General features: G+C 47.2%; 1 protein-coding gene across 4 annotated transcripts in view; it reads right to left on the bottom strand.

The window, feature by feature from the left end:
- ROR2 (receptor tyrosine kinase like orphan receptor 2) overlaps positions 1-26,387 on the bottom strand; it is a 219,391-nt gene that overhangs the window by 6,777 nt on the left and 186,227 nt on the right. For 2 of the 4 annotated variants that reach the window (XR_002517701.2, XM_021927682.2), the window contains exons 3-7: positions 25,143-25,430; positions 23,986-24,016; positions 7,849-7,976; positions 3,588-3,902; positions 1,402-1,613 (exon numbers count right to left, since the gene is read on the bottom strand). Coding sequence is in view for 3 of the 4 variants with exons in the window: in XM_021927682.2 (XP_021783374.1) it covers positions 1,402-1,613; positions 3,588-3,902; positions 7,849-7,976; positions 23,986-24,016; positions 25,143-25,430 (974 nt within the window). In the remaining variant the exon portion in view is untranslated. Of the gene's footprint in view, positions 1-1,367; positions 1,614-3,587; positions 3,903-7,848; positions 7,977-23,985; positions 24,017-25,142; positions 25,431-26,387 lie in introns of all 4 variants that reach the window. The other 2 variants (XM_021927681.2, XM_031654050.1) reach the window with 1 other exon arrangement.

Raw genomic sequence — 26,387 nt, 5'->3', positions numbered from 1 at the left:
GCTTCAGAGTAGAGACACGCGGGCCTGCACCCCCGGAGGTCTCCAGGTGCACGGTGAGCCCAGCCTTGCTTCACCCGCTGCTCTCTATAGCGGGTGCCCACTCATTCACCAATTGCTGCTTCCAGCTCCCAGCCCGGCCTTGGTTATCCTGCTGCCTGGAACTGGCGAACCGGCCATGACTAAGACAGAGGTGAGAACTGTTAAAGCTGTCAACCGTTAACTACACGCGCTTCCGTATTCATGACGTCAAAGACACGCTTACAAGCAATGGGGACAAGCAATGCATTCTATTTTCGCCTCACTCCACCAAACCTGAGAAGCAGTGAAAAGCTCAAAAGCTGGTAGGTGGAAGGGAAATATTTTTACTACTATTAGGAAATACTGAGCAATAATGGCGTTTTTTTGTTATTTTTTGGTTTTGAGAAAAGGTCTTGTTTCGTTGCCCAGGCTGGAGTGTAGCGCCACCATCATGGCTCACTACTGGCTCAAGCAGTCCTCCCACCTCCACCACCCAAGCAGGCATGCCACCACGCCTGGGCAATTTCTGTATTTTTTGTAGAGACAGGTCTTTGCCATGTTGCTCACGCTGGTTTCAAACTCCTGGGCTCAAGAGATCCACTTGTCTTGGCCTCCCAAAGTACTGGGATTACAGGTTGTGAGCCACCGCACTGGGCAATAATGTTAATGGAGAAACAAAACGTCAAAGTGAATATCCCAGGACCATCCATACGCGGGAAAAGGGCTGGTGGAAGGGGGTGGGCCAAAATGCAAAGAAGTCACTGCTGGGTGGTAACATTAGGGGTGATCTGCACATGACTCTTCAGACTTCTCTATATTTTAAAATGTCTTATAATGGTCAGATGTTACTTTCATAACCAATAACAACTTGTGTTATTTATTTATTTATTTATTTATTTATTTATTTAGTTTCGAGACAGGGTCTCACTCTATTGCCCAGGCTGGAGTGCAGTGCGGTCATCTTTGCTCACTGCAACCTCCGCTTCCCGGGCTCAAGTCATTCCCCTGCCTCAGCCTCTTGAGTAGCTGGGATTACCGGTGTGTGCCACCACACCCAGCTAATTTTTGTATTTTTAGTAGAGATGAGGTTTCATCATGTTGACCAGGCTGGTCTTGAACTCCTGACCTCAAGCGATCTGCCCACCTCGGCCTCCCAAAGTGCTGGGATTACAGGCATCGGCCACTGTGCTTGGCCCAAAAGCTTTATTTAAAATGGTCACCGTGGTAAGATCAGAGGTCTCTGGTCGCCACTGTACAGAGGCACACCCCAACTCAGGTCAGGACAGAATGCCCTCATCACAAGGTTCACTCAACAATCAACACAGTAAAAAAAGAGAGAGAATACATACTACACGAGGGTACGTCACACAGTTCCATGCGTACGTTTTTATTCTGCGTAAAGCACCAGGGGCCCTCCATCTGGCCTCCGGGGTTCCGGCAGTAGGCGTGCCCCCCTCCAAGCTCAGGGAAGTCTGTGCTGGACAGGTGGTGGCTGTGGGGGTGCTGCAGGGCCCACGGCTGGCACTGGTGACCTGACTTGGTGGTGCTTGCCGTTCCTCTGTAATCCGTGCCTGAGCCGTTATAGCACTGATGGTCTGAACAAGGAAAACACGTTAGGAAAACCTCCGGGGTACAAAAAAACCATTCTGCCTACACATGCCCAAACTAGAATTTCCAAAAGATCCAAAGATTTCACATAACTTACCAGAAAAGAGGCATTACAAGTAATGGCTTAATGAAGTCCCAAGCCCACAAATTAAATGCAGGGCACATCAGGGATATATATGGGGAAGGAAACTGTCGGAAGTTATTCCACAGCCCCCAGACCATCTCTAGGACCCATGAGGCACTTGCACACCACCCCCCCACCAGAATGACGGTGTTACCCCCAGCCTCAGGATCACTTGCTGTAGGAAGAAAGCCAACTGTGCGGGCAAGAAGGGCGAACTCCCAGGCCCGGCCCCTCCACCTCAGGGTACCCTGCTCAGCCATGGGTGAGAAGAGTGCAGGCCATGACACCTCCATGGAGGAACCCTGGAGTTGGTGTGTGCATTTGGTGAACATTTCTGTAGTGTTTACCATGTGTCAGGCGCTGCTCTAAACCCTTCTGGCTGGACACCATGGCTCACAAGGCGGGTGGATCACTTGAGGTCAGGAGTTCGAGACCAGCCTGGCCAACATGGTGAAACCCCATCTCTACTAAAAATACAAAAATTAGCTAGGTGCGGTAGTGCACGTCTGTAGTCCCAGCTACTCAGGAGGCTGAGGCAGGGGAATCGCTTGAACTTGAGAAGTGGCGGTTGCAGTGAGTCGAGACTGTGCTACTGCACTAAAGCCTAGGTGACAGAGTGAGAATCTGTCTCAAAACAAACAAACAAACAAAACAACCCCTTCCTAAATATTGCCTCATTTGACCTTCATTCCAGCCCCACGGGTTAGTACTGGTGTCATCCCCACGGAATATAAGGATATGAGAGCTTAGCAACTTGCCCAGAGTCACAGTGAGGGTTGAAATGCAGGCAATGGGCCTGGGGATCAGGCCCTCACTGTCCTGGTAAGAAGTCCTCCCCATTCCTGGACCCTCAGATTAGCCAACCATGCTAAATACAGTCCTGGAGCGGTGGCGGAGGTGGCCCGTTCCCTGGGTCTCACTCCTCAGGGAAGCAACAACCCTGATGGATGCAGTGATGTGAACCAATGGTTTTCCTCAGGGACATCAGCACGGCTCCCTGTCCTGTGTCTGTCAGCCTGACTGGCCACGGTCACCCTTCTGGGGCTCAACAGCTTGCGGTTTACTAAGCCTCCAGAGGGCAGGGGCTGCTCTGCTGCCAGCAGGAGGGGCAGTAGGGAGCATGCTCCTCCGTCCTGTGAGACCCCAAAAAGGCCACACCCAGGCCCCGGGCTCAGAACTGTCCCCATCCCCCACGCTTATCCCCTAGGCCCACGATGCAGGGAGCTGGAGAAAGGTGCAGGGTGCTTGCAGTATTTCCTTCCCTAGCCATGCCTGATCATCACAGGTTCTTCTCTGGTGCCCCCCAGGCCAGTCCTGCAGCATCTCCGCGGGCCTCACACTTGTCCAAAGCTAAGGATCCTACAGGTTTCTGGGGACCGGTCCTCCAGGTTTCAGGAGGTTGGGGCAGGAGTTGAAAGTCTGCATTTCCCCGGGCGCCCCAGTGCGTGCTGACCATCGGGAAAATCAGGAAGCTGGCCCTGTCTCCTCTCATGCCCCCAACAGCCATTTCCACAAGAAATGAGATCACTCCCATTTCAGAGAAGGAAAATCCCAGGCTCAAGCAGGTGGAGGGACTTCTCCTGAGTCCCACAGCTGGACGCAGTGCAAGCCCAGATGCGAGCCCTGGGCTGAATGGCTCCAAAGCCTCTGCTCCAAGGCCCCACCTGCTGCCCTGCTGGAATGGAGGTCTGGGCTGTGGGGCCCTCAGCTGCTAACGGGGTTCCACGGGGCCCGGACAGATGGGGCTCCCTGGGCTTTACCCGCCGCCCTATACACATTTCAAGGGCCCTACAATCCCTGCGCCCGCCGGTCCCGCCCGGGGCCCTCGGGCACTCACAGCGGCCCAGCCTCTCGGCCGGGATGCCGATGCGCATGCAGTTGGCAGCGTCGGGGCTCTCGGGCATGGGCAGCGCCTCACACTTGGGCAGCTGCAGACGCATGAGGATAAGCGGGTTGGAGCGGGCGATGGTGTATTCCTGGCGGCACAGGTCGCTCTCCAGCACCTCGCACTCGTCGCGGCACAGCTCACGCGGCTTGGGTGCCCGGGAGCGCGCGTCGCACAGAGGGAACACGAAGTGGCAGAAGGATGGGATGGCGAACTGCGAGCACTGGTCCGACAGGTGCGTAGAGGTGCCGATCATGGTGAAGGCCGCTGCAGAGCCCGCGAGACTCGCGTTAGCGGTAGACCCACCTCGCGCCCCTGACATTCATCCGGTCCCCACCCCCAGCCCCGCATCCCAGATTGCCCACTCGGCCCCCTGATACCCCGCCCCGCCCCAGACTCCCCAACCCTGAGCCCCGCACACCACCCTGGAGAGGCTCCCCACCAGCAGGCCAGCCTGCCCATCACCTGCTCTGATTTGCAGCAGACACAGAAAAGCCCCTGGTCCCAGGCCTCACTTAGAAACATCAGAAGCAGAACGAGAAAGAAGGAAAACTCGGCCCTCTAGCTCACTCCGCTAGGTGCTTCTTCCAGGACAGGACGGTTCAGACTTCAGATGCAAAAGCAGATCCTAAGGACCCGCTATGTGTGGAGAAGCCAAGAGGTGCAGTACCCAGCCCCGGGCTTCCCAATGTCCCAGGCCTGTCTGGAGAGAAGCCTGTCCCAGAAGAGGAAGTCAGCTCAGCACTGTGAACTGCAGCTGGAGGAGGCAGGCAGCTGGTAAAATGTGGAAAGCCAAGACGGTGACAGCAACGAAGTGGAAGGAGGGCCGCCTTAAAACTCTGGAAGGTTCTATGATAAGGGGGAGCAGAGAAACCCCAAGATCCAGAGCCCCCTTTGGTAGGGAAGTTTATTTTTTAAGGGCAAGATATCAGAGGATGCAGCCTGGCGCGAGACTACGGGGTGAGTTCGGGAACAAAGTGTGGGCATTGGGGGGAGATCTGCTGCACCTGGGGGCATGGCTGGACACTGGTAGGGGCGAAGAAGCTGGCCAAGGCAGGACTCTAAGGACTGCATCAGCCTGCCCTGGGCTCACTACCCCACTTTCACCTGTGAAAGGCTGGTTTACAACAATTGAGCTTGGGGACACTGGAGGCAGACAGGCCCCTTTGCCTGCACACCCAGCTGAGACTGTGTTCTCCAGCGTAGGAAAAAACCAGAAGCTGGCATTTAGTCCCTGAGGAGCCATAGCTCCACCCATAAATGCAGTTCAATCCCATCATTACAGATTTGGCGATTATTTGGTGATTATACAGAGGACTGTCCAGAATGCTGGCCTCAATTGACCTCCAGGCAAGGAAAGCGTGTACGTGCTGTGCCAGGTTTTGGCCAGCAGGTGGCAGTGCCGCTGTCAGTCATTCCCTGGGAACCCAACCAGGAACAGGAGGGGCAGCTGTGTGGGAACAGCCTGGTGCGTGATCACTTTGTGGTATCACTCACGCCTTTCCGGGCCTGTTTCTGTACCTGAAGGGTGATTTGAGACCCCACACTGGGACATGAGAGTGCACACACAGCCTATAACGTGGCCCTCGGCATGAACGGGCCCAGGGGTCGGGTAACAGGTAGTGTCAGTGGGCGGGAGCAGCCGCACTGTCCTGACTGTGTGCGGGCACTGCTGTGCTCATCACATCACCTCCCCTCCTCCGGGTTCCTGTGGCCGATATTTAAATGGAGGAACAGAGAGGGTAAGCGGTTACAATACAGGATGTCTTGGATTTGGAGGAAGAACTGAGGCTTCAGTCCGGTTCAATCCCATCATTACGGATTTGGGATTATATGGAAGGCTGTCAAAAATGCAGGTAGGCCTTGACCTCCGGACAGGGAAAGACTGCCTAAGAACGCCAAAGCTGTCACTTGTTTTGGGCTAATCCACTGATGCGATGTCTCCGCTCATCTTTATAGCATTCCTCCTTTCTCCTTCTCCTCACCCTGAGAATGTACTTCTTCTTTCTGAAAGTGCAATTCCAGGCACCAAAGAGATCCAACAACTCACATCCTGTTATCTGTCCACACCCTGAATGTCACACAACGCTTTCCAACAGAACACTGCACACAACAGTCATTACTATGCTTATTTCAAAACCACAAGTCTGTTGAGGGCAACTTCAAATTTATTGTTTTCGAAAAGCCACCGACCTAGAAAATCCTCATTCTACACTCTTCTCTAAAAGCTGCTATAAAACCAGGCTGCTTGGATGCAAGTTGATTCCTTAACTCCTGAAGAGATAACTGAGGGACAATCGTGTGCCCTGGATCAGTGCTTGCCAATTAGTGGGGTGTCTAATTAATTCTGGAGTGTGCGGCTAGCATTTTCAAAGACGATAAGAACAGACTAGAGGATGTCAGAGTGCACATGGTTCCTACTAAGGGCTTTTTTTTTTTTTTTTTTTTGAGATAGTCTCGCTCTGTTGCTGGGGCTGGAGTACAGTGGTGCGATCTGGGCTCACTGCAACTTCCACCTCCTGGGTTCAAGTGATTTTTCTGCCTCAGCCTCGCGAGTAGCTGGGATTACAGGCACCCGCCACCATGCCGAGCTAATTTTTTGTACTTTTAGTAGAGACGGGGGTTGCACCATGTTGGTCAGGCTGGTCTTGAACCCTTGACCTCGTGATTTGCCCGCCTCAGCCTCCCTAGCACTCAGTCCTCCCAAAGTGCTAGGATTACAGGCATGAGCCACCACACTCGGCCACCTTTTTCTTTAATGAAATAAAATCGAAGAGAAAAATCCAAGTGCACCGCTTTTAGGAAGGGTGAAAGTTATTCCCTATAACCTATGGCAGTTGTGTGAAATACATGCATGTGTATACTAAGTCATGGTATAAAGTACACTCTCTATTTCCCACTGTGTATTTCGGTAAAATCCTTTGAGAAGTTCTACTTTAATGGCAAAGAAAGCTTTTGCAGTGAGAGGTAGCTGTATTTTCAAAACCACCTCCCGCTAGAACAGGATGGCACCTCCAGGTTCCTCTCTGTCTCATGATGGCTCTTTCACTTTGCACAGGACCCCCTGGCCCTGTCCTCAGAGGTCTCTGTACCAGCATGGGCCAGGCAGTCTCTTCTGTGACCGTGAATGTGACCTTCGGCTCTCTAGTCTGAGGGTGACTTGAACTTAGAAGGGCTTGTCAGTGACATGAGGTGACTTTTTGCCTTGGATCCTCATTGTCACCCCTTACCAGGTCAGTGCCCTGTATCCCCTTTGCCCCATCACCCTCTCCTGGGAGCACAGGCATCAGAGATCACCCACTGATTCTAACCTGCAGCAGAGCCTCCCGCTCCCATGGGGAGGATCCAACTAAACTGAGGTGCTGGGGCACCTGCCATCTGCACAGGATATTTCTTGCTCCTTATGGGGTCTGGAGAGAAAACGTGTATGTGTTTGTGGGGAGAGCAGGGACAGCAGGAGGAGGGCTCTGTAGGACTTCTGTCTAATTCATTTTCTTGCTTTCCAAGGCCTTTCCCCTAAGAAGGACCCTGGACCCCACCAATGAGTTGTATGCTTCAAACTGGGACAGCCTATCAGAGAAGTTAAGTCTTAAAGAGACCAAGGATGAGCAGCTGCAGTTCCTAAATGACCTGCCACTTTCTCAGACCCTGAACCAGGTACTCAAAGACTTGGCTTTGTTCTCTGGAAACCCAGGACTGACAAAATATGTGTTCACTGCAGTATCCCTACCACTGATGACCCGCGACTCTTTCCCCCAGACCACTGCAATCAGGCCTGGGTGCCTTTGGACCAAATGTGGCTCAGAGAGGATAGAAGAGTCAGGAAGTGCAGAATGAGAAGTCAAGCAGAGTTAGTGTGGGGGCGCTGAGGTTGCCTGCGCCAGTGTGGCGGGCCCGGGACCGAAGGCCCTGGTGATGCAGTAAGGACAGTGCTTTGGACCCACACAGTCTGGCTGAGTTAAAAGTGCAGAAGTATATTCCAAGCAACCCACACTTGCTAATTTAAACATACAGGCCAGGAACATTTTTAGGGCAAATCATGTTAGCAATTGCAACTACGTCTAAAAAAGTTCTCTGGTTTTCTACTACAGATGAGATGGAAGAGGGACCCAATGTCCATGCCATTAACTGATGAAACACAGTGGCCACCATCTGTGCGACAGGTGGCTGTGCGTGTGCTTATCATCCTGTGAGAAAGGTCTGCAGCTCCCACCTGTGATTCGGTTTTCAATTTCCCCCTGCATCTGGAGCGAGTCCACATAAATGGTCCGGTTGCCAATGAAGCGCGCACAGGCAATTCCGCGGTAAGGCTGGCAGAACCCATCCTCGTGGTAATCATCCCTGGTAAAAACACACAAAGTCTGTTAGAGCTCTGGGAGGTGCCAGCTCCTGCCAATGACTTATTTTATGATCCAGCATCTTGTAATCCAGCAATTTTGTTACTTGGTATTGGTGTTTATCCAAAGAAGTAAAAAGATCCAGCAATTTTGTTACTTGGTATTTATCCAAATAAGTAAAAAACGTTAAGTCCACACAAAAACCTGTACATAGATGTTTACGGCAGCTTTATTCATAATTGTCAAAACTTGGAAGCAACAAGATGTCCTTCCGTAGGTGAATGGATAAACAAACTGTGGTATATCCAGACACTGGAGTATTATTTAGTGCTAAAAAAAAACCGAGTTATCAAGCCACAAAAAGACAGAGAGGAAACTTAAATGCGTATTACTGGGTGAAATGAGCCAATCTGAAGGCTACGTACTGTATGATTCCAACCATATGACATTCTAGAAAATGCAAAACCATGGACAGCAAAACTACAGAGACTGACTATGGAGAAAGGCCAGTGGATGCCACGGATTATGAGGGAGGGAGGGATGGATTCCAGGAGGCACACTGGGGTTTTAGGGCAGTGAAACTATTCTGTATGATACTGTAATGGTGAGCGCACGTCACTATACACTGGGCAAAACCCATAGAAGGTAAAACACAAAGAACAAGTCCTAATGTAAACTACTGAGTTTAGTTAATAATAATGTATCAATATCGGCTCAGCGGCAATAAACGTATCACATGAATGCAAGACATTAAAATAAGGGAAACTATGAGAAGGAGGATGGGAAGACTGGATTTTCTGTTCAATTTTTCTGTAAACCTAAAACTGTTCTAAAAAATGACTATTAATTTCAAAAAATTCCACATCTTTAAGGGAGTATGGAACACAAAGAGGAGGACTGATTAAGCGTGAAGATGGTTCTTGAGGCGAAGAGTACACAGGGATGGGTACGTGTTTGTGTATACGTGCACACACCCAGAACATCAGGCACATGTTTCACCTTACCCTTGAACTATTTAATACATCAGAGACATTATGGCAATGCCCCTGCAAACTTCCCTTGTTTGCAAGTAAGGCTTTTATGATAACGATGACAATCCAGAGGGTGAACAGCAGAAATATCTGAAAAGGAGAAAAGCAATACACAAATGTTCTACTATGTTCCAAGGTGATGGGAGGGACTCCAAGAAGTCCAAGCCTCAAAGAACTCACAGAATGACATACATGCATGCCCACTCTACACAGAAGTGTGACCTGGCCCTGCTGCATGGACAGCACAGACCACATGTCACAGGCGCAGGAGGTCAGAAGAGGGAAAGGCACGGGCAGGCTGTTCTCCCTCCTGCTCCTCCCGGTCCCCACGGGGACAGCCTGCATGGATGGGAAGAGGGCGTAATCCTTTTCCAGGTCCCCAGGTTGGAGTTTGTGGTAAATTATTTTCTGCAGAAACTGTTGGTCTGGCTTCAGCCAATGAAAGCCATCATGATAAGTATCCTGGAGGATTTTAAAGTGGTGCTCAGGACCCTCCAGAGGTCCAGTGACGCCAGTGAGCCACAGCAGACACATCAGGGGGCTGCGACTGCTGGCGGAAGAGGGGACTGAAGATGCTAGGACAAGCCTTACATGAGCACGTCAGGCCTGTAGTTCAGTAGCTTCTTTTCCAGCAAATCTGGAACCTACCCCACAAGCCTGAGAGCACTCGGCTTTCCACCCTACATCCATTTAGAGTAGACCATCCCCAAATGAAATCTGAATTCTGTTCCATTTAAGGCCAGGCACAGTGGTTCATGTCTGTAATCCCAGCAATTTTGGAGGCCAAGGCTGGTGAATCACTTGAGCCCAGGAGATCGAGACCAGCCTGGGCAACATGGTGAAACCCCGTTTCTACAAAATATACCAAAATTAGCTGGGCAGGGTGGCACGTGCCTATAGTCTCAGCTACTCAGGAGGCTGAAGTGGGAGGATCACTTGAGTTGGGAGACAGAGACAGCAGTGAGCTGAGATCGAACTACTGGACTCCAGCCTGGGTGACAGAGCAAGACCCTGTCTTTAAATTAAAAAAAAAAAAAAAAAAAAAAAAAAAAAGACTGTGTTCAATTTAACCAAATGGACTTAAAATTCCTATCTGAACTCTCTTGCTAAGGCAGAGGCTGAACACTTGCAATAGCGGAGACCTTCTCAAGCTTCTGCAGAAAACCCTTTTCTCAAAGAACAGAACCTGGAGCCATAAATAAATCAAAGAAGGGGCTGGGTGCAGTGGCTCACACCTGTAATCCCAGCACTTTGGGAGGCCGAGGCGTGTGGATCACGAGGTCAGGAGATCAAGACCATCCTAGCTAACACGGTGAAACCCCATCTCTACTAAAAATACAAAAAATTAGCCAGGCATGGTGGTGGGTGCCTGTAGTCCCAGCCACTTGGGAGGCTGAGGCAGGATAATAGTGTGAACCCGGGAGGTAGAGCTTGCAGTGAGCCAAGATCGCGCCACTGTAGTCCAGCCTGGGCGACAGAGTGAGACTCTGTCTCAAAATAATAATAATAATTCAAAGAAGGAGATTTTGGTGTTAACTCCAGCTCACCAGCCATTGCTTCCTTGGGTTACGGGTTCCTTAAAGGTAGTTTAAATGGGCAGCACATATGTTAACAATGAGCGCCTGCCTGTCTCGCTTTCATTCATTTTGAGCTGATGTTAACTGCTGATTAGACGCTGGCCACACTACCAACATAAATGGAAGTCACCTCTGCCCGGGTATGTGCTGGACATGCCCCTGTCTGGAGGCGGGCTCCGGGTGCTTGTCCACTCTTGCTGGAAAAATCATTAAGACCTGCGTGATCGGATTAATGTCAGCTATGCCTAAGCTATGAGATTCAGCTCAGTCTCCTGGGATGACGCCACCAATGTGAGTAATTTCTTTCCTACCTTGCAAGAGTCAAGGAAGAGAAGGTTGTTCCCCCTGTTGCAGGCTTCTCCCCGGCCGCTGGTCAGGTGCCCACAGGACCGAGAGAGCAAGGGGGTGTAAGGAAGATGACAAGGGGGTGGGGAGTCTCCCGCCATCACACCAGGCTTACACATCTCTCACTGACGTGGGCTTTCAATCTGAATAGACAATATCTAGGCTGGGTGTGGTGGCTCACGCCTATAATCCCAGCACTTTGGGAAGCTGAAGCGGGCGGATCACGAGGCCAGGAGATCGATCATCCTGGCTTACATGGTGAAACCCCGTCTCTACTAAAAATACAAAACCAAAATTAGCCGGGCATGGTGGCAGGTGCCTGTAGTCCCAACTACTGGGGAGGCTGAGGTAGGAGAATGGCGTGAACCTGGGAGGTGGAGCTTGCAGTGAGCCGAGAATATGCCACTGCACTCCAGCCTGGGTGGCAGAGCTAGACTCTGTATCAAAAAAAAAAAAAAAAAAAAGATATATATATCTCTCTCCAAAAAGCCAGACAGAAGTGCTTGGAAAATGGCATCTTTGCTTTTGAATTGTCTGAGAAAACAAGTGGGAGTTGCCTTCTATTTTCAAACAATTATATTTTATCTTTTTCTGGCACATTTGGAGCCTTAGACAAGGAACAGAGCTGGAGAGAGTCTGTTAAGTGAATCCCTGGGAAAGCAAGGAAAGGGCTGAGACGGAATTTGGCAGCTATAAAATTCCTTCAGCAATGTAAGTGCAGTAGACGTGCTCCCCAGCTGGCAGAGCATCACGTTTCAGAAACGCAGTGTGGAAATCCCCTGCCCTCAGGCTGCCAGGCACTGATCCAAAGCCTGACAGGACATGGATGAAGAAGAAACTTCTACACCAAGAAGTGACTGTCAAGGAGGAGAGAGGGCGCTAAATAATGACAACCCGGCCGGAAGCGGTGGCTCACACCTGTAATCCCAGCACTTTGGGAGGCCGAGGTGGGTGGATCACGAGGTCAGGCGATCGAGACCATCCTGGTCAACATGATGAAACCCCATCTCTACTGAAATACAAACAATTAGCTGGGTGTGGTGGTGCACGCCTGTAGTCCCAGCTACTCGGGAGGCTGAGGCAGGGGAATCGCTCAACCCAGGCAGAGGCTGCAGTGAGCAGATTGTGCCATTGCACTCCAGCCTGGTGACAGAGCAAGACTCTGACTCAAATAATAATAACAACAACAACAACAACAATAATAATAATAATGTAAAATAATGACAACCCTGGGTAAGATAAGCAACAGGAGAGGGGTAGGAGATCGGGGAGAAACAGAAGCAGGGGCCAGCAGACTGTGATGGAAGGTGCTCCTCCACCGAGACTGGCAAGATGGTGGGGTGGATCCACAGCCTTCCCCTAGATGACACATGCTGAGAATAAACCTTCATAGGTATTAATAATGACGGAGCTTTAAAGGAAACTAAGGCTTTTTTAAGGTTGAAAAGGAATCCATGTCAAAATTCAAATGTAGCTACACATTGTGTACGAAGTTAACATTTTTCCCCTATTGTTTTGTTACAAAGTAGTAACCCACCGCGCCCGGCCTATAGTCTGCATTTAGATGTGTGTATCTATCCTCAAATTACCTTATTGATGATTGCCTACTTAGTCACCTACTGCTCGTATCACATAACCTTAAAGCAAATTCAGTTTCTCGCTTTTATTCTGTTTCTGTACTATGGGACTTAAGGAAAGTTGTATTTTCTAGAAAATAGAACTTATCATAAAAAGATGTTACTGAGAAAAAAAATAGACTGGCTTCCCTCCTTCAAGCTCTGTCTGAATTAAGTTGAACTTGATTAGGTTGGTGGTTTGAGGGCTTTATTATCAAATGCCAAATGTCAGCCTTTTGCCCAAGTTTGTCAGCAATAAGGCGGCTTGGTTTTTTTTTATTTTTGTTATTTTTTTTAAACATGGAGTCTCACTCTGTTGCCCAGGCTGGAGTGCAGTGGTGTGATCTCGGCTCACTGCAACTTCTACCTCCCAGGTTCAAGCAATGCTCGGGCATCAGCCTCCCAGCACCTGGGATCACAGGCGCACGCCACCACACCCAGCTAATGTTTGTATTTTTAGTAGAGAGAGAGTTTCACCAAGTTGGCCGGGCTGGTCTCCATCTCCTGACTTCAAGTGATTGGCCTGCCTTGGCCTCCCAAAGTGCTGAGATTACAGGCCTGAGCCACCATGCCTGGCCTGGCTTGGTTTCTGCTGACGTCATTTCTAATTACCGGCTTCTTACTTGGCACTTTCAATTTTATAGTGCTGTTTTCCTGTAATTAGGATAAACGCTGAACTAGACTTATGAAAACTCCCCCAAAATAGCAATGGAAGGAGTCTGGGCTGGCAGCTGGCCGAATTCCATGTAGACACACTCGGCGAGAGGTGCCTTCAAATCATCCCCATGGAGAGGCTCATTATGTGGGTGAACATGTGGGGCTGGAGAAGTCAGACTTGGAAACAAGGAGTCCCGGGTCACAAGCGTCTGGATGGAGAACGGTTGACGTCTTGGAATTAACTGATGCTTGTTTCCATAAGAAAATAACAGGGCCATGGCCCTAGGAAGGTGATTTCCCAGAGGCCAATAATTAACACAACTTTTCATTATTCAAAAGAACACCACACTTTCCTTGAGCAGGTGTGTGCGTGTGTGAGAAGCACAATATGCATGCACACACCTGTGGCCCATGGGGTGGGTCCAGGACAGCAACACAGGCCAGCCAAGGGCTCTGGTGCTCTGACTTCACGAAGGCAGCACTCCCCACCCCACCACCTCCCTCCCGCTAGAAGCAGGACCTGTGTATGGGCCTACACTCATCTGAATGTGCCACTTCTCAGCAGAGCAGGAAATATGAAATATGAGACAGGCAGCTTAGCATTAACCCCCAAGCACAACCAGCACTGCTGCTGAGTCAGCTTGGATAACCCTGGCCTCGGAAACTCCATCTGTGGAGGCACCACCTTTTCTTCAAGCTTTGTTCTCCATATACACACCCTCCTCGCCCCCAATTTAACAGGGATAGAAGGGAAAGCAATGTCTTACGGTGGTAAATCCTTTAACCTTCAAGGATATCCACCTCCCTCAACATGCACAAGCTTTAGTCCCACACACCACAGTGCCCACGCGTGTGGATGGGCCAGGACAGCACCCAAGGAAGAGCCGTGAGTGGAAGCCCTGTGTCAGCAACCATCAGAGTTCATGGCTGAGAATCCACGGTACCGTGTCTTGCTGTCACGCTGCACACAGGGCTAAGCCAAGGCGATACTACTGTTTGCTGTTCAACTCTCCCTTTATACAGAGAGGACACACCTCTTGACCAACAATGGAAGAATGCTAGCTGTTGTGCATTTTCTATGGAAGTGGCCCAAAAGAGGTGCCACTGATAGGATACACTGGTCGAGAAAAAGAATCAGAGAACCTATGGATTGTTATTTTAAGCTCACTGATTCTCTCCTTCTGTCTTCGTTTGGTTATGGTCCGGAGATATCATAAGCACATCATTATGGCGGGGCGGGGGAAGAGTCAGTCTACTGAAGCACAGTCGGGGTCACTGGGGAAAAGAGACTCATGGCGGCAGAAGGATAACGGCCAGTGCGCTGCTACTATGCACTACAAAGTCAAAGAATGTCCTCGCGTGGAAAAGCCCTCTGCCAGAAAGCACAGTGGTGGTTACCAGAGGCTGGGACTGTGGAACTGGGGAGATGTTGGTTAAAGGATACAAAATTTCAGTTAGAAGGAGGACTAAGGTGAAGAGATGGGTTTTACAACATGACTATAGTGAATAACAATGTATTGGAGATCACCTGGGGTCAGGAGTTCAAGACCAGCCTGGCCAATATGATGAAACCCTGTCTCTACTTAAAAAAAAAAAAAATATATATATATATATATACACACACACACACACACACACACACACACACATACACACACACATATATACATACATACATTTTATATATATAAAAATTAGCTAGGCGTGGTGGTGCACGCCTGTAATCCCAGCTACTCGGGAGACTGAGGCAGAAGGATTGCTTGAACCCGGGAGGCAGAGGTTTCAGTGAGCCGAGATTGTGCCACCACTGCACTCCAGTCTGGGCGACAGAGCAAGATACCGTCTAAAAAAAAAATTGCTGAAGAAAACAGACTTTAAGTGTTTTCACTACAAGAAAATGAGGAGTATGTCAAGTGAGGCATATGTCCATTAACTTGATTTAGCCATCCCACAATGTATACATATATCAAAACATTGTGTTGTATATATAGATAATTTTTATTAATATATAAAGGTGGGAATAGAAAAATGTATTTGTAGAAAACTTTAATTCCCCCATAGAAAAAAATCCAAAAGATACTTCAGGAAAAAATAATGAAATGAAAAAGTTCAACAAAGTTGTAGGTATAATATTTGTATCTAAAATTTAATGCCTTTCTCAACCACCACTAGCACACAATTTAAAAATAAAATCTGGGAGAGACAGATATCAGTATCATTAGCAGAATCAATGAACCACCTGGAAACATACTTAAGAAAGGCGTGCCGGGTCGTCATGGAGAAAATTCTAAAACTATATTGCAAAGGGCACAGAGGCCGGGCGTGGTGGCTCACACCTGCAATCCCAGCACTTTGGGAGGCCGAGGCACGTGGATCACCTGAGGTCAGGAGACCAGACTGACCAGCATGGTGGAACCCGGCCTCTACTAAAAATACAAAAATCAGCCAGGCGTGGTGGCAGGCGTCTGAAATCCCAGCTACTCAGGAGGCTGAGGCAGAGAATCGCTTGAACCTGGGAGGCGGAGGTTGCAGTGAGCCGAGATGGTGCCATTGCACTCCAGCCTGGGCGACAAGAGCGAAACTCCATCTCCAAAGAAAGAAAAGAAAAAAAATAAGAAAAGCACACAGACAACTTAAAGAAATATCAAACTACAAACTAGAAACAGCAGCATCAGTTCTCTCCTAATCAATCAAACTTCTATTCAATTCCAATACAAAGACATAAAATTCACAAGGAAAAGTACAAGGCAAATAACAGAAAAGACAATTTGGAAAGTGGGCAAAGGATATGAACAGACATTTCTCAAAAGAAGACATTCATACAGCCAACAGACATATGAAAAAATGCTCATCATCACTGGCCATCAGAGAAATGCAAATCAAAACCACAATGAGATACCATCTCACACCAGTTAGAATGGCAATCATTAAAAAGTCAGGAAACAACAGGTGCTGGAGAGGATGTGGAGAAATAGGAACACTTTTACACTGTTGGTGGGATTGTAAACTAGTTCAACCATTATGGAAAACAGTATGGCGATTCCTCAAGGATCTAGAACTAGATGTACCATATGACCCAGCCATCCCATTACTGGGGATATACCCAAAGGATTATAAATTATGCTGCTATAAAGACACATGCACACGTATGTTTATTGCAGCACTATTCACAATAGCAAAGACTTGGAATCAACCCAAATGTCCATCAGTGACAGATTGGATTAAGAAAATGTGGCACATATACACCATGGAATACTATGCAGCCATAAAAAAGGATGAGTTTGCGTCCTTTGTAGGGACATGGATGCAGCTGGAAACCATCATTCTGAGCAAACTATCACAAGAACAGAACAAACTATCACAAGAACAGAAAACCAAACACCGCATGTTCTCACTCATAGGTGGGAACTGAACAATGAGATCACTTGGACTCAGGAAGGGGAACATCACACACCGGGGCCTATCATGGGGAGGGGGGAGGGGGGAGGGATTGCATTGGGAGTTATACCTGATGTAAATGACGAGTTGATGGGTGCAGCAGACCAACATGGCACAAGTATACATATGTAACAAACCTGCATGTTATGCACATGTACCCTACAACTTAAAGTATAATAATAATAAATAAATTAAAAAAAAAAAAAAGAAAAAGAAAAAGAAAAATGGTATGGTAATAAGGTGGGTCAATCATCAGCTCAGGCTGCCATAACTAATACCATAGACTGGGTGGCTTAAGCAACAGAAATGTATTTTCTCACACTCTGGAGGCTGGAAGTCCAACATCAAGGTGCCAGCCAATTTGGCTCCTGGTGGGGGTTCTCCTCCTGCCTTCCAGATGGCACCTGAGATCTCTATGTCTCTTCCTCTTGTACAGTTCTCTTAGGTCAGGGCTCCACCCTTATGACCTTATTTAACCTTAATCACCTTGCAAAGGTCCTGTCTCCAGTACAGGCTCTGTCACCACATGAATTTGGTGGGAAACACTTCGGTCCACAGCAGTAGAGGAGGGCATCGTTCCCCACATATGGACAGATACGTTACAAAGCTGGACTGTTAGAATACTGTGGAATTAGTCCAGGAACAGAAGCTATAGGGACAAAACAGCCTATAAGCAGACCTACATCTACAGAAATTTCACATAGGGCAGGGCTGATACTAAATTTAATGACTACAGATTAGGTCATTCATTAGATGATGCCAAGACTCCAGGCCATCTGTAGAGAAAAACATCATAGTAGAATACTAGTTTATACCAGCATAAAAATAAATTCTAGATGGAGTAATAACTATGGAAAGGCATATATCTAGAAATTATTTTGAAACTCTTATAAAGCAAGAAAAACAAATATTCCTTTTTTTTTTTTTTTTTTTTTTTTTTGAGACTAAGTATTGCTCTGTCGCTCAGTGATGTGCAGTGGCATAATCCTGGCTCACTGCAACCTCCACCTCCTGGGTTCAATCAATTCTCCTGTCTCCGCCTTCTGAGTAGCTGGAATTACAGACATGCACCACCATGCCCGGCTAATTTTTATATTTTTAGTAGAGACCGGGTTTCACGATGTTGGCCAGGCTGGTCTCAAATTCCTGACCTCAGGTGATCCAGTCGCCTTGGTCTCCCAAAGTGCTGTGATTACAGGCGTGAGCCACCACACCTGACCGAAAAACACATATTCTAACAGAAACATGGACAAAGTGCAGTCTATTTTAGTTATCTGCCATAGTTATTTTCTATAATGTCAAGACAAACACTGAATTAGTGAATATTGAGCCACTGTTCACAGAGTTAGCTTTCTGAGAGCCTCTGGTTACAACATTTGCTTCAACCAATCAATACACACCTTGTTTTATATACATTTTTGGTTAAAGACATCTTATTTGATGTGTATTATTGATTTGTGGAAAAGGTACAGCCTCTAACACACGTCTTCTCCGTAAGGCACATCACAGCTCCCTGCACTTGGGACACCAGACAGCACTTCAGCGCCACGCCTGGGAGCCATTCACCACAGCAGAATCACCAACAGAAAGCACACAAATAGGAAAAATAGTGACACAAATAGTGACACTAAGTAGACAGAAAGGATGCGTGTTCACAGCATGAGGACTAGAACAAGAAGGCGGCATTGTTTCCTTCGGTCTCAGCTGGAAACATGTGTCAGGGAGCTCGGTTTTCTCCACTCTGTGCATGTCCAAGAATGACCATGAAAACATCACACGTGTTGATTTGGGGGACATGAAGTTTAGTGACTAAGCAAATTTGCAAATATGGAATCTGCAAATAATGAGGATAGGCTGGATACACACAGGCAATGCAATGGCTTTTAAAATGACAAAATGATGTTTGACCTCACTATTTACTGGCGAAATGTAATGTAAAATTACTATTTGACTCCTAAGATGCTGGCAACATTTTAAGTTCTGATAATACCATGTGCTAGAAAACATGAGGAAATAACAACTCATGTGAGGCTATGAATGACTTGGCCATCACAGAGGGCAATCTGGCCATTCCTGGGAGAGGTGGGTGATGCACACCTGTAAACCTGCTTCCCGATCTCTGTCCCTGGAGGACTTTCGCCCACAGGGACAAAGAGACATGGGATGGACAGTCACTATAAGAGGGTCCCTATCAGCGAAAAGAACTAACCTTCACTCAGCATCCAATGCATGATTAAAGTGGAAACTGACTCACAGAATGGAATACTGTGTATTAGTTAAAATGAATTTAACCTACATGTATTAACATGGATTTTCAGACTGGAAAGCCCTCCACATCAACCTCCCAAAAAAGTCTAGTTATACATCATTTACAACAGACCTACATAAAACAGAACACAGAAAGGTGAAAAACTAAAGAGTGGTACAGGAATCATAAAAAAGGTTCCTGGCAAATGCAAATTTAAAAAGCATAGAAATACCCATCACGATGGAACAGCCACATGCTCTGCATATGAGCTCTATTACTGTTAGGCAAAACTGAATTCAAGGCAAAAAGCATTAAAAGGGACTGTAAAAAGAAACCGAAAAACCCCACAAAAACCTGTATAACCTTACAATACATGCGAAATATTAACAATAGATAACTAATAGAAACTAGCAAATCCAGAATAAGTGTGGGTGACTTTCACAAATCTTCAGGTATCTGGTACCCATGTGGACAAAAAAAATACAGATACTTTTGGCCAGGTGCGGTGGTTCATGCCTGTAATTCCAGCATTTTGGGAGGCCAAGGCGGGCGGATCACAAGGTCAGGAGATCGGACCATCCTGGCTAACAGGGTGAAACCCCGTTTCTACCAAAAATACAAAAAAATTAGACAGCCGTGGTGGCAGGCACCTGTAGTCCCAGCTACTCAGGAGGCTGAGGCAGGAGAATGGCGTGAACCCGGGAAGCGGAGCTTGCAGTGAGCAGAGATCGCACCACTGCACTCCAGCCTGGGCGACAGAGCAAGACTCCGTCTCAAAAAAACAGATACTTTTAATAACATACTTATAGTCAGTCTCATAGATGAGTCAAGAAATGTGCAGCCACATCAAAGCATACTTATTTTTGAAACAATAGGCAAGATTCACAAAAATTGACCGTGTCTAACTGGTTACAAAGAAACATCTCAATAAATAATCAAGAGTAAAACATAAACAGCCCATATTCCCTAATAATAATGCAACAGAAGTCAGAAAACAGTATCAAACAACAAAAGCCTAAATGCGTGGTGGAAGCAGGGAGATGGTATTCAGAGGAAACTTTACAGCTTTAAATATATTTACTTGAAAATGTATAAATCACTAGTAACAATTACTCTTTCAAAAGGCTGGAATGATATAAAAGTCACTTGAATCACTGCATACACTGGAAGAGCTGCACTTAAAAAGGCTAACCGCACCGATGTTGGGAAATATGTGGAGTGATCACATGTCTCCCACACTGTGGGTGGAGGTAAAAAGAGTTTAGGAGAAGGTCCAGGAATGTCTTACAAAATTAAGCACACACATGCCCTATAATCCAGCAGTTCTGTGCCTAGGTAACACTAACAGAAATGAAAATACATGTCCACAAAAAACTTGTATAGAGTATTCCTACACAAGGAACTTTATTCATACTAGTCAAGCCTGGAATCTGCTTAGGTGTCCACCAACCAACTAGTGTGTTCATACAGTGAAATACTATTCAGCAATAAACAGCTGTAACCTACGGATATGTGTACAACACAGATGAATCTCAAAAGCACTGTGCTAAAAGGATACCAGGCTTAAGTGGCTACATGCTGAAGGATTTCATTTCTGTGATGTTTAATAACAGGAAAACTAATCCATTACTTAAAAAATCAGAATAGTGGATGCCTGGGATAGAAGGGAGTTGGCTAGGAAGTTGCACGACAGAACCTGCAGGCGTGACAGAGATTCTGTACCTGGACAGGGTGTTTGGATCACAGAGATGTATGCATTTGTCAGACCTTATTAGTGCTATACTTAAGACGTGTGCATTTCATTGGTATGCAAAATTTTTGCTGAAGAAGAAGCAGCAAAAATCAAACACAGATACTGCAATCTCATTAATGATACACACGCTGAAGTATTTCAGGGTAAATGTACAAGTATCTGCAACTCAGTGAAATGAACGAAAAATTTGATTGATGGATAGATGGAGGCTGGTTGGAACGATAAGTGATAAAGTTAGCACAGTAAAATGTAAATGCTAGCATCTAGTTGGTGAGTCTATAGGAACCCACTATTAAATTATTTCAACTGTATGTTTGAAATTTTTCATTATAAAATGTTAAGAAAAAGAAAACACCTTGGAACACAAAGCAAAGTAGTCCTTAATGAGAAAATTCAATTTAGATAGTAATTCTCATCAAACTGACCTAAAAATTCATTGTCATTCCAATCAAACTATCGTCAGAATTTTTCAAGGAAATTAGGACATTCTTTAACAAGACACACCATGAAAAACAAATTAATCATTTGTAAAAGTGTTAATGTCTATATGATCAAGAAATAAGACATAAAGAATTATCAAAATTCATTAAGAAACAATGTAAAGGAAAAACAAAAAAAGAATATGAAGTGGCAATTGACAAAGAGGAGACATGAGTGCCAAGCAACGTGTGTCCACATGCTCAGCCTCACTAGTAACCAGGGAAATGGAGAACAAAGCGGGTCACTTATTCATTTTCCATCCTTCCAGTGGTGGAAGTTAACAAGTTTGGAAGTCATCTTATGGAAGATAAGGAGAAATGGGTCCTTTGCCGTTGTGTCGGGAAGGTTACCTATGAATGGCCAATTTGCAGTATCAGTTATAAAAAGGGGGTGCCTGTGCCCCTGCAGCTTTTCCTCTTCAGAATCTCTCCTATAGAAACCCAGCCACAGGTCTCAGGGCCAGGGCAGGGAGACGCAGTGGCACGAGTGGCTGGGATGAGGCTTCCCTCATAGGAATGCCCATCGCGATGGAACAGTCACATGCTCTGCACATGAGTCCAGAAAGAGGCAAAGAGAGCATCTGGAAACTTCAAACGCACTGAGATGGAAAGATTTCTATGAATGGTTAACTAAACATGTCAAGTAGTAAAAAAAGTACATAAAACCGTTAAGAGGTATTTCTTTTTAAAAATAGTTTTATGTTTATTGTCAAATAGCACTCCAGAAATTTCTCACCGATCGTGTATAGGTAAAGCGCATTTCTTCATTGCCTCAGTAATACTGAGTAATTTCTGTTCTTTTAGACCTTTTTTCAAGTTGACTGTTTTCTTAAGATGGATTTCCCTGGGTAGATGTATGTATGTACTGAGTGCCTGGAAACTCCCTGGACGATTTACCTTCGTGACAAGGGAGGTGGGAGGCCTGGAAGGATGGGAGGTCAGGCGGGACTTTCCGAAACTGCCCCAGTCATTTACGTCAATGTGTGGATTAAATCCATAACTTAAAATGAGAAGAAAGTCAATGTAAAAATATTGTGAAATAATTTATATAAATATATATATAAATTTACAATTTGTATATAAATACATGAATATATTTAATATTTATATAATTATAGCTCTGTATGTTCTATATTGACAATATATTATCTAGTTACATAAGATATTTATGTAAATATATATAAATGAACTATAAAAGTTTTATTTATAAAATACACAAATATAGGCCAGGTGCAACAGCTCATGCCTGTAATCTCAGCACTTTGGGAGGCCAAGGTGGACGGATCACTTGAGGTCAGGAGTTCGAGACCAGTCTGGCCAACATCGTGAAACCCCGTCTCTACTAAAAATACAAACATTAGCTGGGCGTGGTGGTGTGCACCTGTAATTCCAGCTACTTGGGAGGCTCAGACACGAGAACTGCCTGAACTTGGCAGGCAGAGGTTGCAGTGAGTGGAGATTGCACCACTGCACTCCAGCCTGGGTGATAGGGCGAGACTCTGTCTCGAAAAATAAAATAACTGAAATAAAATACATAAATATAAAATAAGAGGAAACAATAGTTCGACTTTTGAAATGACTTATATGCCTTTTTCAAAGCCCCATAATTGTGCTCATGATGCAATTTCTTCTTTCCTTACTCTGTGTCTAAAGGATTATTAAGGAAAAATGCTCCATCACTATTGCTTAGCACAGAATCTTCCCAAGTATCTTCCCTCTAGGTCAGGTGTGGTGGCACACACCTACAATCCCAGTGATTTGGGAGGGTGAGGCGGGAGGATTGCTCGAGGCAAGACTTTGTGACCAGTCTGGACAGCATAGTGAGACCCCATCTCTACAAATATAAGAAAAAATTATCTGGGTGTGTGGTGGCACGCGCCTATAGTCCCAGCTACTTGGGAGGCTGAACGGGGGAGGATGGCTTGAGCCCAGGAGTGCAAGACTGCAGTAAGCTATGATTGTGCCACTGCACTCCAGTCTGGGTGAAAGAGCCGGGCCTGGCTAAAAAGAAAATCTGCCCTCTGTAAGCAAGCTGCTGATGTCTGCTGAGATAGGTCGCAGCCCTGCCGAGCCTGCAGCAGCACACCATGGGTGGATAATGGATACGAGGCCCAGGGAAACAGAAATCAGCCAACACTGCACACTTTACCCACCACTTCACCAAGCACTGCTCTCCAATAGGCCTGAGGAGGAAACGCAGGAGACCTGGACAGTCACTGCTCAGCTCAAACACAGGCAACGAATGAGCACTCCTCTGTGTACACGATGGGAGAACGTGGGCAGTTCAGAGGGGACACTCCCAAGACAGCCTGGCCACAGTGGACAACCTCGTGCTGGGAAACCAGAGGCCTGAGTTCAAAGCCACTGCCGCCAGCAGCTCTTGAAGGAGTGTAAGCCTGGCTGTGAGCCTCGGTCTCCTCATCTGCAAGGTGGGGTTGAGACCCCCGCCCACTGTCACAGGGTGGCCCAAGGCTCAGGGGCACACATTCATTAACTGCAGCTGGTGGTGCTGGGATTTCAGAGTGAATTATGTCCCTGTTTCCAAACGTACTAATGAGCCGAGATCCTTCCTGGTGCCCAGGCAACCTGGCCTGTATATTTATACTCCTCTCAGTAGCCCTGTGTAAAGTCATGATCACAGAAAGAAATTAACCATTTTTGGTTGTCTGACATTTTTTCTGTACAAGAAACATGGAAAATGTAAACGTTTCCCAACCCTAAGCAAGCACGTGGCCATCCCTGTATGAAACCCAGCCAACTTCTAGCAAATTCGGCAAAGACATGAGCTGGCAGGATTTAAAACCCAGATTCTTACATAACAAAAACCCTCAGAGCAGCAGAACATGGTTTGGGGGATATAGATACTTACTGAAAGTTATGATTTGGGCTGTGCGTTGGACCTAAAAAGAGGAAACAAAAAGACGAGTTATTAATACTCCATGATTTGGAATACGACCTTCTTCAAATCAGGCCAGTGGCAAACAGGCCGAAGCCAGTGGGCTCACTGGTGGGCAGCTGTCCTCGGGCCTCAGGCTCCGCTCGTGGTTACGTCAGCAAGGCTGGAAACCACACACAAGGGAAGGGGCGCTTTGACACTGAGGGTATCTTTGTTTTTTGGAGTTTTTGCCGTCCTTACTCTCTCTCTTCTCATCTAGTCTTTACACACAGAATCTGTTTTACCACTTGTGATTGGATGGCGTGGGCCTGGGTGGCATGGCCGGGACGTTCACTGCCTGGGGGCTTTTCACGGCTGGGATGAAGGGGACACATTCCTTCCTGCCACTTAATTCCTTCACCAGGTGTGACGAGCACAGAGATTCAGAATCTCTGGTCATCGCACTCAGCTCTCTCCCCACCCCAGCCAGGCCAGCCTCGGACCCTGCCCAGTTATCCTGCAGTGTGGCCACCTTCCCACGGACGCCTGACCTCCTAACACATGGCCTTCCTGATAAACACCTCGGCTCCCCGTGTGCGCCTGGGATTGTCTTCTGGGCTCCCGGTCTATAAATCCCTCCATCTGCACCTATTTTCTTTTCTTTGGGACAGAGTTTCACTCTTGTCACCCAGGCTAGAGTGCACTGGCGCGATCTCGGCTCACTGCAACCTCCACCTCCCAGGTTCAAGTGATTCTCCTGCCTCAGCCTCCCGAGTAGCTGGGATTACAGGCACCCACCACCACGCCCAGCTAATTTCTGTATTTTTAGCAGAGATGGGGTTTTGCCATGTTGGCCAGGCTGGTCTCAAAATCCAGACCTCACGTGATCCGCCCGCCTCGGCCTGCCGAACTGCTGGGATTACAGGCGTGAGCCACCACCTGGCCGTATTTTCTTTTATTACTAGTAAATGGGTAACAGGTCAAGCTGTGCCCTGGGGCACACGGGGAAGGCCCTAGGGAATGGTTTCACTGCTCTCCCCGTGTGCTGACTCGTGTGTTCACTTTCAAATAGCAACCGGACCTCTTGCTCGGTGGCTGGGAACCTTCGTATCTGCTAACCCACATGACTTCAACTTCACTGCCCGACTCACCCAGCCGCACAAACAGGACGCCGGTGGCGGTAATGGTCTTCATCCCGTTGGTGGCCACGCACTGGTAGTAGCCAGTGTCTGTCGTGTCCAGGTCCTGGATTCGCAGTCGCGAGCCGTATTCTGTCTTCCGGATGATGATCCGCCGCGGCTCCTGCACCACCGGGGCGTCGTTCTTCAGCCACCGCACGTTGGGGGGTGGGTTTCCCGCCACCTTGCAGTGCAGAATTGCCGTCTGGCCTTGGACAATGGTGATATTGTTTACTGGCTCCAGAAAATTCAGAAAGTAACCTGCCAAGGAGAGGGGTCACAAAAGAACAAGCTTCAGTGAGGGCTGGAGGGAAGGGCCACCTGGGGGCTCCGTTAGGAACTCCTCCAAGGGAAGTTTTCCATTTTCTGTCACCTACTAAAATAGGTTCTTGTTATCTGTGGTAATTATCTCCCAGAATGCTACAGGGAACACTGAATTAGTGCATACTGAACCACTGCTCCGACGGGAAACACAGAGTCAAATTCCTGCGAGCCTCTCGTCATAATATTTTCATCAACTAACCAATACGTAACCTTGGTTTATGTGTGTTTCTGTTTAAAGACACCATATTCAATGTGTACTGTTGATTTCTTCACATTGAACCCATGGCCAACAGCCTCATAACTCATGCCTGAACGAAGCTTCTCTCACACACATTGTTTTCTCCATAAGGCACGTCACAGCCTTTTTGCACTTAGGAACACCAGACCACTTCAGCGCTGTGCCTGGGGGCCATCATAAACAGTAAAATCACCAACAAAAAGCCCAACTATGCAAGAAACGTGGCACTAAATAGACCAAGAAAAGGCCACATGTTCACAGTATGAGAGCAGAAGCCAGGAAGCCGACCATCACCTTGTTCAACACCAGCTGGGACACAGATTTTTCACTGCCTTGGGCGTGTGTCTGTGAAAAGCCACAAAAGCACCACGAGTATTGATCTGGGGGTTACAAATAGACTTTAGGTATTAGGTGAACTCACAAATACGGAATCTGCAAATGATGAGGATCAACTGTGCTTCTCTTTCCAACACTACATCTAACCTGGGCTGGTCGAAATGATGTAAATTCACGCTCAGGAAGTCCCTCCTCCCCGCCTGCCACATCATTAAGCACAGAGCCACAGAAGTAAAATATAAAAAGAAGATGTGTGACAAAACATGGACATCCCCAAACCAAGCTAATCACTGTCCTGTAAACAGAACAGAAGTTACGGT

This window comes from Papio anubis, chromosome 13 (assembly GCF_008728515.1).
Source record: "Papio anubis isolate 15944 chromosome 13, Panubis1.0, whole genome shotgun sequence".
Taxonomy (NCBI): Eukaryota; Metazoa; Chordata; class Mammalia; order Primates; family Cercopithecidae; genus Papio; species Papio anubis.
The sequence above is the reverse complement of the archived record's forward strand: the minus strand, read 5'-3'. Positions and strand labels throughout refer to the sequence as shown.